The sequence below is a fragment of the Nanorana parkeri genome, unplaced genomic scaffold (genome assembly GCF_000935625.1).
Source record: "Nanorana parkeri isolate BGI_ZX_2015 unplaced genomic scaffold, ASM93562v1 scaffold547, whole genome shotgun sequence".
Lineage (NCBI taxonomy): Eukaryota > Metazoa > Chordata > Amphibia > Anura > Dicroglossidae > Nanorana > Nanorana parkeri.
This window is the reverse complement of record NW_017306815.1, coordinates 65,520-81,845: the sequence shown is the minus strand read 5'-3', so window position 1 is coordinate 81,845 and position 16,326 is coordinate 65,520. Positions and strand designations below refer to the sequence as shown.

Here is a 16,326-nt window from a genome sequence, read left to right as displayed (position 1 = left end):
ATGGGTGCATTCCTGAGGAAGAAACACCATTATTATCAGTCTTCTTTCACAGCTGGTAGAACTGTTAATTGCCTCCATCTCCAGAACGGGGTAAGCTGCCTGTCAAGTGTGCAGAAGTATACATGAAATAGTTTGTTTTTTTGCATTGATATATTAACAGATGACGTTTTATTATCCAGATTTTTCTGCAAATAGAATTTCTGCATTATAAAATGTACAACTGGTGTTTTTTTATGCTGAGATTGTATGCATATACATATGCAGATGTTTTTTAATGCCCAAAGGAACTTTCAGTTTAAATCAGTGCTCTACGTTCCTTGTGCATCAAAACAAAACGTCTTCTTAAGAAAGCCACCAGAGCTTGTGTAAAAAATCCTGTGCCATGGCTGCATGCTGTAGAAGAGAAAGAGCACTTGCTTTATGTGTGGAGGCAATAGTCTCTCTGCAGAATTCTGAAATAAAAAATGATTTTTGTCTTTCCTGTAAAATCTGTTTCTTGATCATTCATCACGGAACACAGGGAGTGAATTCTCCAACTACTGGGTTATGCAGCTACCTCAAGGTGACTGACACTAGCACATCATTTAAAACGGGCCCTGCATAACCCCTGCCACTTTAAGCCTCGCTCAGTTCTTTTCCTTATATGACATCTTCTCTGAGCTCTGAGTACTTGCTTTTTCGCTAGTTTTCTTTTTTTTTTTGCAAGATTCTTCAAGCAAGTTCCCCAACTCCTGCTGTAAGACACGGTGGCACCTCAAGCAGCTATTGGAATCTATTTTCTGTCCCACAGAGCCTTGGTGAACTGTACCTGGAGCCTGACAGAAGGAAATTGCACACTAGCCTGTAATGTGCTCAATTAATGTACCCTGTGTTTGGCGCCGTCCCTAAGCTCTGCATCCATGATACGACCCAAAGCCCCTCAGGTAAGCCACAGCCATGCTGCCAAGTTGGTAGCCTCAGTCCCCTAATGGATTAAATCTGAGGCTCTGTCATGAGTTTGGAGTTGTGATTTTAAGGCAGTGTATAGCTTTAAGAAATCGAAATTGGTTCCAATAGGCTTCCTCGTGCTGCCTAGGGTCCAGGAACTCCGCCTATGCTGCTACTCCTCGGGTAATGTATTGCTAATGTGCCCACCCTTTTCTGGCACACTTGCAGCTAGTTACATGCTCTGCTGCTATACTCTGCACAGGTTTCCAGACAGCTCACTGCTGCACAAGCCTACAGCTGAAACAGTGCTTCTTATCCTGGGTAACATTGATGCTACCTGAAGTGTCTAGACATAGGGCACCTTCTCACTGCTGCCATGAGTTTGTGGGCGACAGCACATTGCAGATCATAGGTGCATGGCCACACAGATGTTCTATCCAGAGACGAATTTACCTCCATTATGGCGGATTTAATGGGGAAGATGGCTCATCTCCATCTCTTTGTTACTTTTGGCTGTAGGGGCCTCATGTGCTTCCTCAAAGAACACACACCCACTAAAATTCTCCTCTGCTCTGTTTGTCCTGCCAGAAGAAGAGGAACGAACTGTTTCTAGGTGCAAGGAGTCTTCTCAGTAAGAACACCTGTCCTCTGATATCTCTCCTAAGAGAAAGGACACAATTTCTGTCCTCATGGATGTGGTCTGCACTTGCAAATAGAACCACCAGCATCGACCCTTCAAAAGATCACATGCAGTGTATCCTTTTGGATATAATGTTGGCCAGGGGAGCTTATTTCCAAGAAATACTTAGAGCATATGCCCCTTTGGTAAAAGCCTTGGGTACTTATATCAAGGAAGTCACTGGGAGAGGGGGAAGCAGCTTCTTCCCACAGAAGAAGCCTAAGACTTCAGTAGCTATGTCTTCTCCCTCCCTTAGCAAAAGTTCCTTTTTGTCCTTCTCAAGCCTCAGGGTTTAAACCCAAACAGGGTAAGCAGTTCTGCTGCCAGGCCTGGACTTTCTAAGCCCAAAAAGGCAGGAGGTAAATCCTCTTTAAGTGGGAGAATGTCTTTCATCCTGCTTGGTACTCTGAACCCAGGCATCAGGAATGCCCCATGGCCAGTCTCATTACCAAAAGCTACAAAGCCAGCGTTTTGCTGTATCCTCCCCGTTTCCTGTTGTCATGTCTGCTCAAATCCCCTCAATGACGAGCTGATCTCTTCGCCGCCCCAAGTTTCTTACAGAGTGATAGTCCCTGTTCTAGAGGCAAAATTGTTCAAGAGGTGTTACGTCAACCTGTTCACCGTCCCCCAAGGCTAAGGAAGGGGATCTCCCAATCTAAGACCTGAAGATTCCCAGTTGATTTCTGAGAATTAGGGATGGATCTTAGGATGGAATCCACCAATATTTAATTGCCTCCCTTCTTACAGGAAATGTCTTGGCCTCAGTGGACATCAAGGATCTCATCTCAATGTTCCCTTCCTACCATCGCTACCTATCTTTGGCTGCCCAGCATTTCCAACTTGTTACTCTTCCCTTCGGTCTGTCCACAGCACCCAGGAGGTTCCCCATAGTGGGTCACTAGGATGATCTGTCACCCAACATTCAGTGGATGATACACTCTACAGAGCTTCCAATAGATTATGAACCTCTACAAAGCTTTGTTGCAGGTGTAAGACACTGGGTGTATATCACCTACCTTCGTGACTCTGTGGGATCAGTTCACACTGATCTACACTCCCCCTTCCTCTGAACCTCACGTCCTTTGCAGAATCAAGACGCAGGGGTATCCCAGTGATCCTCATTGCCCCCCAACCAGTTAAGGAGACCCTGGTCTGTGGGCCAACTCTTGGTGGATGCTTCATGGGTACTTCCAGACCTTCTGTCATAAGGGTTGGGATTCCACCCTGCTTCCCAGTTGCTACGGTAGTTATAACATTATGGCTGTTTAAGCCCAAGTCCTGAAGGCTAAAGAGGCCTTTAGACGCAGTCATGTCCACACACCTGCCACCTGGAAGTTATACTGCATGGTGTAAGGTCAGGAAGTTCCATCCTCGGAGGTGCTGCGTGGAATGCATTTTATCCTTCCACCAGTCTGGTTTGGACAATCATTTACCCTTGAGTACCTGCAAGGGTCAGATTATCTGCCTTGACAAACCTCTTTCACAGGCCACTTACCCCTAACATTGGTGAAGGCCTTTGTGCAAGGGGTGACGCATTTTGTTCCCCCTGTTCATACTCCAGTTATTCTGTGGGACCTCAATTAAGCCTTTAGAAGCTGCCCTTGGAGCTGATCAGAGATATCTCTCTGCCCCTTACTTGCTTACTCAATGCCTTCACTTCTGCTAGGCATGTTTCTGATTTAGCAGCCTTTACATCCAAGAACCCCTTTCTGATCATCCATAAGGAGGAAGTTTTGTGTCGGCTTAAGGCTACCCCTTCCATTCTTTCCACTTTAACCAGGCCATTATGTTACCATCCTTGTACTCTGCCAAATAAAACATCTTAAATGAAATTTCCCTACACTGTTTAGACATAATTTGGGCAGTCAGCGTTATATCTCTTTGCAACTCTAACTCCTGATTTGTTATCCTTGAGGGTCTCTGTATGGAACAACGAGCTTCCTGTTTGTTGGACCATCTTCCAGGCGCTACACATTCCATTAGAAGCCTGGTGCTGAAAAGCCCAAAAAGCTTATTAGGCAAATCTATAAGGCTGCTGCTCACTACACACTTTCGTTCTACCAGGTGGATGTTCAAACCTCTGCAGATGCCAGTTTAGGGCCAAATGTCGTTCAGGCAGCCCTGTAATCCTTGGGCATGCTTGTTTTCATTTTTGCTATCTGTTCCTGGTTGGGGTAGTTGTTTGCAGTGTTGGACTGCTTTTAAACATTTGAGTGGTCTTTCGAATTAACTGTGTCCTGTATGATTCAGAAAACAGGATGTCTCTTACTGTGTAAAATCTGTTTCTTGCAGTACATCACAGAACCCTCCCCCTCTGTATTCTATGATCTATGTACGGCTTGCTACAAGGCTGAGAGTGGGAGAGGTTATGCAGATTTGATCAATACGCCAGTGTCCAATCACCTGGAAGTAGCTGTATGTCACGGTGGCTATAGAATTTAACTTACTGTGTTCTGTGACATTTAATCAAAATATTTTTTGCCAGCACACAACTGAATTGTGTCAACAAGCTTCTGTTCACATCAGAACTGCTTCTCTTCCCATAGAACAGCGGTTCTCAACCTGGGGGGTCAAATGACGATTTGAGTGTTCGAGCAGAGTAAACCTTTCCCTGCCATCGTGGGTTTTTTTTTTCCCCTGACATTGGGGGGTGCCGACCACCATATGTCAGAAAAAAAAAACTCACCATAGGAATGCATAGCTAGATTCCTATTGGCTATTTCACTTTGCAATAGGGCGGGTGCATAAGCAAGGTTGCTATTGCAAAGTGAAATAGCCAATAAGAATCTAGCTATGCGTTCCTATCGTGGTTTTTATTTATTTTATTCTGACAGCGTACGCCAGTGGTTCTCAACCTGTGGGTCACTGTATGATTTCTGCTGTGCTAGGTGAGAGTCCTCAGCCCTCTCCTAGCGCAGCAGTGTCAGTTCTCCCGCCACGCCTCCAGATGTCGCTGCAGCAGCCGCGTCATCCCTAAATTTTACCTTTGGGGGTCACCACAACTTGGCAAATGTTACCAAGGAGTCCCGGCCCTAGAAAGGTTGAGAACCACTGCCATAGTAGAACTTCATGGCAATGCAAAAAGTAGGTTGATGCAGCTTAGGTAGTCAAATGTAAGTGGAATGCACCTGTAAAAAAATAAAAATGAAAGCTGCATTTAGCCCCCCAGACACACAAAAAAAAAAATCACACAGCACTGGATTCAGGAAGCTGACTTGTCCACCATACCCCATGCTCTGCTGAATATGGCTGCAGTAGATTGCATAGATAGGGTGGGTGCATGTGGCCATTTAAGAGGCCTTCTGACCTCCACTTTAATTAAACTACACAGAGTATGGATGAGGCCTCCAATACCACAGCAAAAAGCAGATCTACATATATTACATGCAGGACATTTAAACCAATAGAAAGAACAACACAAATCTTGTTTCACTACAATTTTTATTATACTAAAAATGTTTAAAAATGACAAGTTTGTTTCTTAAAAAAGTTGTATATGGACCAAAAAGTAAAGAGCTCTTACAGTTATCCCAAACAACTTTAAGTGAAACATGCATTGCCTGCAAGTAGGAGGCTTTCAAGGGGAAACCAAAGCATAAGGGCACTGAAGCTAGGTTTAGTGACTGATATATGGCCTTGTTCTCAAGGTGACTACTGTCCTAGGGCAGCTAAATTCTCCCTTCCATTCTCTATCATTTGATTTTGTTAGCTTAAAGCTAAATCAAGTTGATGGATTGCTTAAGGGAAAGAAGTAGTTCTCACCTCACAGGCTTTCTGTAAAATGAGCTTACTAAACGTAAAATTAGAGGTGTGCATACTGAGGGCTTGGGTACCAAACATTTTAGTCTGTGTACAAGGTCCCAATAACTTCTAAAAGGGAACTATTCCCTATCCACTTAAGGCTTGTTCACACCATTTTCTGGTCTCAGATCTGCAGATGCGTTCCAGTTCCTTTTTTATTTGTGTGGAGTGGGGCGTTTTGGCACGTTCCTGTGAGTTCCAGAACGGAGAAAATGTGACATGCAGTATAACCATCTCCGATCCATGGCCGTTCCTGAACGGCCAGACGGGAGCCTTAAGACGTCCTTCCCCTCCCCCCCAAATGTAAACAGCCATAGATGGATGGCTGTTTATTCAAGCGATCGGGCGCACGCCCCCAAATCCCCCCCCCCTTGATGCGCTGGGACCGGCACAGCGACTGTCAATGGCGATGGAAAAGGGAGGTCAGTATACAATCTCCCTTTGATCTCCTTTCCGGTCCCCAAATGCAGGAAGTGATGTATATTACATCACTTCCTGCATTCAGTGTCACTCTCCAGTTACGGATGCCAGTGAGAAGCTGCTGAAGCAGATCTCTGCTTCTTCAGATTCTCTGGGGGTGTCCCCCCACCCCATCCCTGGCAAACATGGGTCAGGTACACCAACATGCAAAAACTATGATTCCACAATCATTCTTGGGCCATCAATCACTGATAACACAAAACTGATAAGGGTAAAATCTTTTAAAGCATCGCCTATGGCCAATTTTGGGTGCGGTTTTCTGCAATTTCACAGGCGTGCGCAATTTTACAGCATGACAGGTTTGGTGTCTATTTACCCGACGTGACCCCGTCTTTTATATTTTACCAAAAAATTGGGTTGATAATAAATGTTTCATAACATTTCAAAGGGAAACAGGGTGTTTTTTTTCCAAAATTTAGGGTACTTTTTTGTTATATAGTAAACGCAGTGGTGATTAAATACCACTTAAAAAAGAAAGCTCTATGTGTCCCCCAAAAATGGTATAACATTCATTTCAGTACAGCGTTGCATGACGGAATAAATGTCAGTCAAAGTACTGCAGCGCTGAATACTGAAAAATGGCCTGGGCAGGAAGGGGGTGTAACACCTCGGTCATCAAGTGGTTAAACATCTTTAAGTGTACTTTTAATACTAGTTTAATTTGATATTATTACAAATTACTCTGCACTAGAGCCATACATTAGAAGTTGGAACCAGTGACCCTTTAACAGTACATTGTACTAGGGCCTCTAACATGTTTCATGCACAGAAGGAAGAATACATCCTAAATTACAACAGTAGAGGATAAAGAAATTTCTAACCAGTGTCAACACTGCCCCTATAGACCTCAAAGCAGCTCATCATCCTCTGACAAACACCATGACTTGGTGCAGTCTCTTCTGCAGGTCAGCCTTTCCATTACATTATGTCAGTGAGATGCAGAGGCAGTACAACCCGCAAGTATGTGAATTTGTCTTCTACTTCTCTGGAACTTAAATGTAACCAGTATGAACTGTGAGCCAATAAGGCTGTATCACCTTGTATAGTACTAAGAATCAAACGCTACTAGTTTTCCGATAGGAGGGAGTAGAGTTCTCTAATACAAGGGCGCTCTTGAGTTTTTAAAAGAAACCTGTAGTGAGGATTTTGAGGCTAGCATTGCCAACTGACCTTCTGCAATTATTAGTTGCCTGGCTGTCTCTGGCTTGAAAACATTTAAGACACTGATCTCAAACAAGCATGTAGATCAGGAAATTAGGAAGTATTAAAGCCACTGAACCAGAATGACAACCAGGGAACTAGTATTTATTCTCATTAGTAGCCTCAATCCATTCTCAGTTCAGGTGTCCTTTGTACCAACATGGGCCAGAGACCGAATCTACTGCATAGTTCATCATTTAAGCTCCATTACTTGCAAGTTACTAGTACTAGCGTGGTATGAATGCATTATTAACACAGCTGTATTCAACTGAGGGTGGTCAGAGTGTCCAAATCTGACAACTGGGGTCTAAGAGCTCAAGAGATTTCCCATCCTACCCTACCAAAAGAAGCAATATACACCAACCCTAATATGCACTGTGTATAGAACCTATTACGCTTTCCTCCTGCAAGACAGGTAATGCATGCCACACTACAATAGGCACTGTAGAGTGCAGGGGTGTTTCAGGAATAGCTTGATTGGAATATACAGTATCCAAAAACTTTAGACTTAGATGGATAAAATGATAGCTTTATCATGAGCCGACTCTCTACAGGTGACACCCCCCTATACACACTGTGCAATGTATTTATATGTGAGAATCCACTTTTAGGGCCGCAGCCAGCTGGGTATGGATATTTTTGTAGACTGATGCATAACTACTTCATCCATAGGAACAGCGGAATCTGCAAGCATGTACCAGAATTCTATCCAGTGCAATATTGGAGCTTACACCTGGTATAAAGCAGCCAAACTACTGTACATGTCACACAGTACCATCTACAGGCAAAGATGGGGTACTGCAGCCAGTCACCAAAAGCACTGCTACAATTTCAAGTCTATTAAGAACTGCATAATATAAAGATTAAGGGACCTACTTTTTTTTAATAGGATATTATCGATTCCCACAGTATTGCCCATTAATGGAACCACTCTGGGCGATTTATCTCTCTAATGTGTATCTAAATCTATAGACTGACTTTTCCAATTGATAAAAACGCTACAACCCCTTTTCTTTGAAGAGTATTTTACAAATGAATTTTGCATTCATTTAAAGCAGTTGATTTTAGAATTATAAGCAAGTGCCTAAGTAGTCAATGTATTCAAAATGTCAGACAGACTTGATTGAGTTGCAAAAGCTGGACAGCAAGTCCAATTCAGATCGTTCAGAGCAATAACATTTGTTTTGCGTGATATACAGGTGAAACTCGAATATCGTGCAAAAGTAATTGCAGTAAGTGCTGCAAAAGGGTCCCAAACCAAGTACTGAGTACATATGCATGCTTGTACTTTTCAGAGCTCCGATATTGTTCTATGTACAATCCTTGTTTTATTGATTGCATGTAATAATCTACTTTTTTGAGGGTGTGGATTTGGGGTTCTCATGAGCTGTAAGCCATAATCATCACAATTATGACAAATCACGGCTTGAATTATCTTGCTTTGCATGTAATGAGTCTATCTCATATATTAGTTTCACCTTTTAAGTTGCATTAGTGAAATAAATGAACTTTGCACGATATTCTAATTATTCGAGTGTCACTTGTAGTGTAAGGACCTAACTAAACACTTCAATTTATGCCCAAACACATCCTAGAGGCTAAAATCTGTTGATCAAAAACATGTCTATGTGGACAAAGGTAAAGAAAATAAAAAAAATGCCATACTTCCTTCATCTTCTACCACAACTTGTCAGCTATATCCGATATATAGTTTAGGATCTAATGTGATATTAGAAGCAAATGTGAGACAGCAAGTGGGCAGAGGGACGTTCATGTCCAGGAACAGATGACATCCTAACCTATCTACAAATTATGGAAAAAAAACATCTTTTATCTGAATAACAAGAACAAATAAAGCCAGTGGCTGCTGGTACTTTACAATCTGTGCCAAAATTACCAATTGTTCTGAACTATATACACATCACTAACTGTCATGCAGACTGTTCTAGCTCCCTGTTAAAAACAGCAGTAGGTATCTTGCTTAGGAATGTGGTGCTTCTTTATCAAGCATCACTCTGGAATCAATCAGGCCTGATTAATACACACTTAATATCACACTGCACACATATCCTTAGCTGGGCATGCGTGGACACATTACATTTAAGTTTATATATATAAAAAAAAAACCCCAAACAGCTGGTAGGCCAAGTTTATTTTTTGTATCCTACATCAGCACCCTTTTCCTATCTTTCTAGGAATTGTGACCGTACCTTCCACATGAAGAGGAAGAAAACAATATCAGATTTACCCTTATAACAAAGCCAAAAGCCACAGTAACACTGAATACTGCCTTCATGTACTGAAATGTAATCTGTAGGATACAATGTCTGTGTTTTGTCATCGCTCACTGGGACTAACCAAAAGGAAGAGCCCTCTCTACCACTTTGGCCCATGGGAATAGCTAAATAAAAGCTACAGCAGTCAAGTCTGTAGACCTATCTGAGCTCGTGGTGGATGGGACTCAATGTGCCATCACCATAGGAGGTTTCATTGTCCACTGTGGATTTTTCTCCCTCTGAACAGTGTTCACTTATGATCAGCGCCAACTCTGGTTCCATAACGTACCCAGAATCTTCCTCACTTGTACCCACAACAATATCTGCATTAGAATATTCAATACCACTTTCAATCATTTCTCTTGCTCGATTCTTGCCGGCCAGCTTTGCTGGTACAGTATTGCTCTTTTCTGCCAGAGTAATAACGTCTTCATCTCTGTGACTGATCACGCTAGCTGTTTTCTCTCTTTCATCCTCCGAATTTAAAGGAACTCCCCCTTGGGAAGTTATTCGATTCTTTAGGGCTTTGTATCTCTGCAAAGTGAAGGTCAAGAATTAATATGAAAATGATTGTGCCGAGTCTAGAGCAGCCAATGCAAACAAACAATCTCTTATTTGGGGCTTGGAGCAACCTGACTTTTCTTACTAACCATCAAGCCAAGTCGCTTGAACTAGCAAGAATATGTTACCCTGGTCTGTAATGTCAGCAAAACAACTTTACCTTTGCTTGCCAAGTTTAGTTCTGGATGCAGCCCACAAAGCAGAACCTGTACCCCAAAAGGTATTTTAGCGGGAGCTCTGTATACTATAGAGGTCCCTTGGTTTTCCTATGAAAGCCATCATTTTGCCTCTAATGAGCTATTCTGAGAGAAGTCCTTGAAATATGTTGATGGCTATGTCACTGGAGAAGAGGTCATGTGCTCAGACTGGCCTCTGCTTCGGTTCCATTCACCATTCTTCCTAAACACCCCCACATGGTAGCCTTATTCAATCACAGCTTATCAACTGCAATCTGATTCACTCTAAACAATCCCTTTGGAACCCCTAATTAAAAAGGTGAACCTAGCCTCAAAATAGGAATTTTGTATTCCCCTTAAATTAATTTTCTCATTGAATAACACAGCTGGATCTTTAAATCTTGACTGATGGGTTATATCACTACCTGCAGGAGTAGGCTGCTAGGTACAAACAAAAAGACAACCAGGGGTGGCTCTTGCTATGGCCAAACCCCAATCTGCAACAAACAGCTCAGTTAGCAGCAAAATGTACCCAAGGAAACCATATCAACTTTATAGACCTTGGTAAGGGGTATAAAACAAACAACCAGGTAGCTGTCTTCCAAATATGAGAAACCGAGGCGTGATTATGAAATGATGAAAAGCCCGGAATGTGATCAACGCTCTGGCAGAGTGAATAACAGGGAAACGAGGTTCCTCACGGTACAGTAGGTTGGAAGCTCAGGGTCGGTGATAGAAGATCCAAATGTCCGCGTACCAGGTCTGACATAAGATATGCATCCAGCATGCCCCACCAAAGGCAGAGTTGGTGAAAGGGACCACTCTCCCGATTCAGACTCTAATGGCTCAAATAATCCACCTTTCAGTTTTCCACCCCTGGGATGTGAATGACAGAAAAAGCATATCTGTCCAGCTAGGGATCTGTGGCATTGCCTAATTGTATTCGGACTGGATGTCCCTGAAAGTATTTAATCTGGGGTAAGAGGGACAACCAAAGTGCCAGAAGTTGAAGAAAATTGATAGGTAGACAGGAATTTTCCTTGGTCCAGCACTCCCCTCCCCCAATTTTTCTGAAGTGAATTCAAAGTCCAAGCATATACACCACCAATTATCTTTCCCATACCATACACCTTACGCGTTTCACCACCTGGGCTTAATCATAGAGGTTTTTAAGACTTTCTTGAATGTTTGATCTGCTGACCAGCACTTAAGCCACAGCAGGCAAAGAAAGACAGTTGCCAAGACAGACTGGGAAGAGACCAACTGTTCTGATCACAAACATATTTGGCTTATGTAAAGTCGGCAGACCAACTAGTTCAAAGTTTGAGGAACTTGCTTTAAAACCAAGCCTCGGTGTATATATAAACCCAGTCGGAGAGGCCAGCACTGGTCTGATCAGGGCTCCAAACAACCCTATGGATCAATAAAAGGAAGGGGATTCCTCAAATGCAATGATAGTGGCTTTATTAAGCCTGGAAATTTGGGGATTCACAACTGCTGGAGAAGTGCATTTCTTAACAAACGCATCCTCAAAGGGATAGCATATCACAAAATAAACAGTTGAACCAGACGTGACCATTCTTTGTAAATAATCCAAGAAAGAATCATAAGAAACATCTTAGAGGACTGCACTTGTGGGTTCCAAGCTGACCAGTGGAGTCCTTGAAAAAAAAGTAGGTCTCCTTAAATCTTCAATTTTGTTTCACTGCTTTGATAAGAGCCAATACAAATGCCTTCACCTGTGCCAGTTTTGCCACTGGCACCCTCTCCAAACTACCTGAAAGGTAGAGCTCCGGATCTGCCATTACAGGAAGGTCATGATTTGTGCCTGGGGGAGGTTCCATATCCAAAAACTTCAGAAAAGGACAGAGAAAGATTGGAAGGATTCCTAGAGCATTTCTGAGATAAAGCGCTCTCTCATTGCAGGAAATAAAACTGTCCATCGTAGAATGGAGTCAGAGGTCAAAACAGAAAGGAAGCTAAAAAGGAAAGGGGAAGATTTGCAGGCAGGGCATAGCGAATCACTCAGGAAGGCATCATCAGATTGCCTATAGTTTACACAGGGTGGGAAAGAGGCCCTGTCCCGTGTCCCCAGCCATCTGTGTGTCCACCTTATACCATGTGCACCGCACACCAAATAGGAGGTTGCAACAGACAAAATTTGGTCCCCAGAACAGAAAATTTACTGCTCACCAGGTGGTTTGTGCACTGTGCAGCGCAGGCAACTGCAGAGCTGTTGACTAGAGCTGTGGATAGGCTGTGTTCCAAGAACTAAAGGACCATCCACTGCCTGCTCTCAGGCTTCCCTCTAGCCACAGGGCAGCAAAATAAGTTTTAAGGGAAGGTGCCCAAAACAAAGATGGCAGCTGTGGGTACTGCCATAATCTGGAAAGGCCTCAAATGTGAACTCAAGCGGGGCTGGGGGAGACCGTACTAACACAGGCAGTTAGGTGTGCAACCAGGGTCTATATATCCAGCTTGTCACCCAAAAAAAACTGGGCCTAAAAGATCAGCAAAAAAAAAAATCTAGGTCCTAAGTGCTAGGGAAAAAAAACTGAACTGGTTTCTGCAGACAAGAGGCGTCACGGCCGAGTTGTCTTTTTGTTTGCACATAGCGTTGTACTGCTGCAGGTGGCGATATAAAAAAACTGGTCAAATCTAAAGATCTAACTCTAACGATACAAGATTTTTTAAAAGAACAATTCCAGGAAAACCGCCGGCACTACAAGGGTTAAGTGCTCATTGTCTTGGTTCAAAAATAACAAAAAGTTTTACTCACACCAAAGCTCCAAGCCGACCAGCTGTCACAGCGCTCCCTACAGCCTGTCTCATCTTACAATGCAGCATTGGAATCTTCCTCAGCACCCTCACGTCTATAGAATGTGATGATTTACGGGACCTTAGACCGCTGCAGAGGAGGGGGGAGAGAGGCTCCAAGGGTCGGTCTAAGAACAAGCCAACTCGGAGCATCAGGTGAGTATAACCTTTTTTTTTAACCTAGACAAAAAGGAGCAATTAACCCTTGCAGTGCAGGGGTAGCTCCACTGCAAGGCATAATACATGTTTTTTTTTCCTGGAGCTCTTCTTTAATTATAGTGTTGCTATATACTGTGATATTCCCAGAATTTACTCATACAAACATGTAAAAGTTACTGATAGTTCTGTTTGAATTTTTACCACCAGACCACTTGTTAGAATTTTGGTTCTCTTCGCCTCATGGTATTATTGCGCAGATTGTTGCTTACTATTTGTGTTTTAAGTGTATAAATGTGCTGTCTTTTGTTGTGTTGTATTGTATTGTTCATAGATCTGCATGTTCTTGATTCGTTTAGCCTTTTACTCAACAATTTTTTTCAGCATCATTATGTATATAAAAGTAGTGTGTACTGTATTTTTATTTTAACATTACTAACAGTAATACATTTATATATGCTACATTCAGTTTTTATTTAGGGAAAAAAAAGCAGTTTCACTACAATGCATCTCCTGTCAGACAATTTAGTATTTTTTTTTACTTTAAACTTTGGAGAAAGGACCTAAGAAATTGAAATTGTTACCAAGAAGCCAAAATTACACTCCTTTCCTGAAATTCCAGAAGACAAGGAATCCCTCTTCTCAAATCTCTGAAGTTCCAGAAACCAGGGGACACCCACTCCAGCCCCATCACAAAAATTCCAGAATCCAGGAAAACCACCTTTGGGGCCTGAATGTTTGTGGGCTGTGTTTGAATGAACCGTTATTAGTGTGCAATTTCAATGTATGCTTATATTCCAGCTCAATTGTGAGAGAAGAATAAGCTTAAGGCAACTATATTTACCATTCAGATCTCTAACTTCTCCCTCGAAAAATCACAGCTTTAAGCAACACATTTTCCCTCCAATTATTCAACCATTCTTGATGTTCTCAATGAATACTATGTATTAAACACAGAGTCCAGGTATGGTAACCCATAACAATTTATTCCAGTAAGTTTCATTAGGAACCTACCAGGTAGGCAATTCATATAAAAATATTATTGTGATGGAAGTTAAGTGATATTATCCAGGACTATACAGTCAAACGCCTGGGATAAACTCCTGGTACTAACAGAAACTGGCGATTTAAGTATTCATTTTTTCTTAACTTCAACTTTAAGCCTTTCAGAGCTTTCCAAGCATTGGCAGTCCAAATACAATTATTCTGTGCTTTCAATAAAGGATTGGATTTGTGCTGTATTTGATCTACTTGCCAGGATCAAGAGATGTGGAGAAGACTCTTATTCTAGGTAACATCTGGCTTCACAGTTTGAACAAAAAGCTATTAATTCAGGGAGCAGATGCTGCAGGATGTTAGGGAGGTAAGCCAGAAGGACAGATGACCAGGAAATAAGTAAGGATGGATGAAATCACAGTCATAGCTAAGGACACCAGGTAGGGTGATCAAGTGACAGTGGAAACGCAGAGAGTGGTCATGTCAAACAAAACAGAAGCCAGGTCATGCAATAGGAGGAGAAGGGTCTAACCTGGATGTTCTGAAAATGCACCAAGGACTTGCAGTGTGTGAGCCGGGCAGCAGAGTCACTAGGATAGAATTTGTGACACAGCCTGCAGAGATAACCCTCGACGGGGACCATATAATCCAGGCCTGTGAAACGGGAGGGCAAATCACAGAATGGATATCAAAAAGGGAAACATAAAATAAAGAACAGAGAAAAAAATTGGATGGATGAATGTTTCACAGACAACATGGAATACATGAGCAGACTTTTCTACACGTGTAGTGACAAGAGAAGAGATCCAGAAGGAAACAGACAGACAATAATGGACAAACTCAATGCAACTGAAAAGCAGAGAAGGAAGAAAGCAATGCTGATGGTGTTAAGCCTCTCCTGACTACTGGACTTGGTCTGGAACTTCAATCCTGCCACATTGGCACCCAACAGACTGACGACACAGGCTGAACAGTCCTGGCACTTACCATAGGCAGTGTCTGGATTGTATTCCTCGGCTTCTTCATGGTCAGCACTCCTGTCAGCGCCTTGTACCTGCACAATGACAATACATTATTACAATAACAATACATTATCTTTTTGTGCAAAGCCTAACTTCAGTCCAATTTATTTTGGAAATACCAGGCCAAAGTTAAAATTTCTGTCAGGTTTTGACTTCCGTATAGGGAAAAAAACAAACCATAAGTTTATAGGATCCTCTGTAGGAAATTAGCAAGAAAAACAATATAGGAAATGATCTGAACGTCATTGCATGTACTTTAATATAAAATGTATAAGAGTGTAAAAGAAAACACTTCTGATTAAAAGATGTAAAAGGAACGCTAGATGCAGGGCCCTGCTAATTGACCCAGCTCAAAAATGGCCACCTAATCCAGATCACTGAATAAGATTACAGTGTCAACCAGAGAGCATAAGGTGTAATTACGTATGCCAGATACAAACAGTGTGTGGCACTTAAAGTTAAACTGAGGAGTCTGCATAAAATCGCCGTCCACACATAAAGGAGATTGCCCCAAGAAAATGGGACTTTTATTGTACTTACCATAAAATCTATTTCTTGTAGACCATTGAGGGACAAAAGGAATTGAAACTGTTGGATTATACCGCCTCCTACAACCCAGATTCCCAAAAAGTTGGGACGTGGTCTAAAATCTGCAAATCTCATAAACCCATATTTTATTCACAATAGAAAACGTATCAAATATTTCCTGGCTCACCTCATGTCAGCATGATGGGTCAGCTCCGCCCCTCTGACCCCACAGGACCACCTTCTCAAGTGAATAAAGGCCCGACCCCCCCTTAGACACCTGCTCTCTTTTTGTCCTCGCTCCAGGCCACGAAGTTCTTCTCTGCAATTCCTCCCTACGGTCCCATCCGGGTTCAGCCTCTCCCGGCTGGATGACCCCTCTGTTTGGCAGTAAATCTCCTAGATGAGGGGTGCCAGTGGTGCAGGCAATTCCTATACAGAATAGACTTCTGTCGTTTCCTTCCTGTAGGTCGGGGGTCTCATGCTGGGTTAAACAAATGAGTGAGCAGGGCTGTGTTCCGTATTCTCCCTGATTGCCTCTGCGCATGCGCCGGCGTCCGCGTGTCATGGTTGGCATGGCCGCTTCGGGACGCCGTGCGGGGGGAGTGGCGTATGCAGCGTCATGGTCTCCATGGCAGCGGCGGGACGCTGTGGCCGGTATTTGCGGCTCATGGGGCCATCGTGGATACCGGCTCCTCAGGAAGGGGGGG

At 42.8% G+C, this 16,326-nt stretch overlaps 1 protein-coding gene across 1 annotated transcript in view; it reads right to left on the bottom strand.

The window, feature by feature from the left end:
- Positions 1 to 9,512: 9,512 nt before the first annotated feature.
- CIZ1 (CDKN1A interacting zinc finger protein 1) overlaps positions 9,513 to 16,326 on the bottom strand; it is a 65,381-nt gene continuing 58,567 nt past the window's right edge. The window contains exons 20-22 of the mRNA XM_018561818.1: positions 15,057 to 15,123; positions 14,602 to 14,723; positions 9,513 to 9,897 (exon numbers count right to left, since the gene is read on the bottom strand). Of these exons, the coding sequence (XP_018417320.1) occupies positions 9,523 to 9,897; positions 14,602 to 14,723; positions 15,057 to 15,123 (564 nt within the window). The 3' untranslated portion in view covers positions 9,513 to 9,522. The remainder of the gene's footprint in view (positions 9,898 to 14,601; positions 14,724 to 15,056; positions 15,124 to 16,326) is intronic.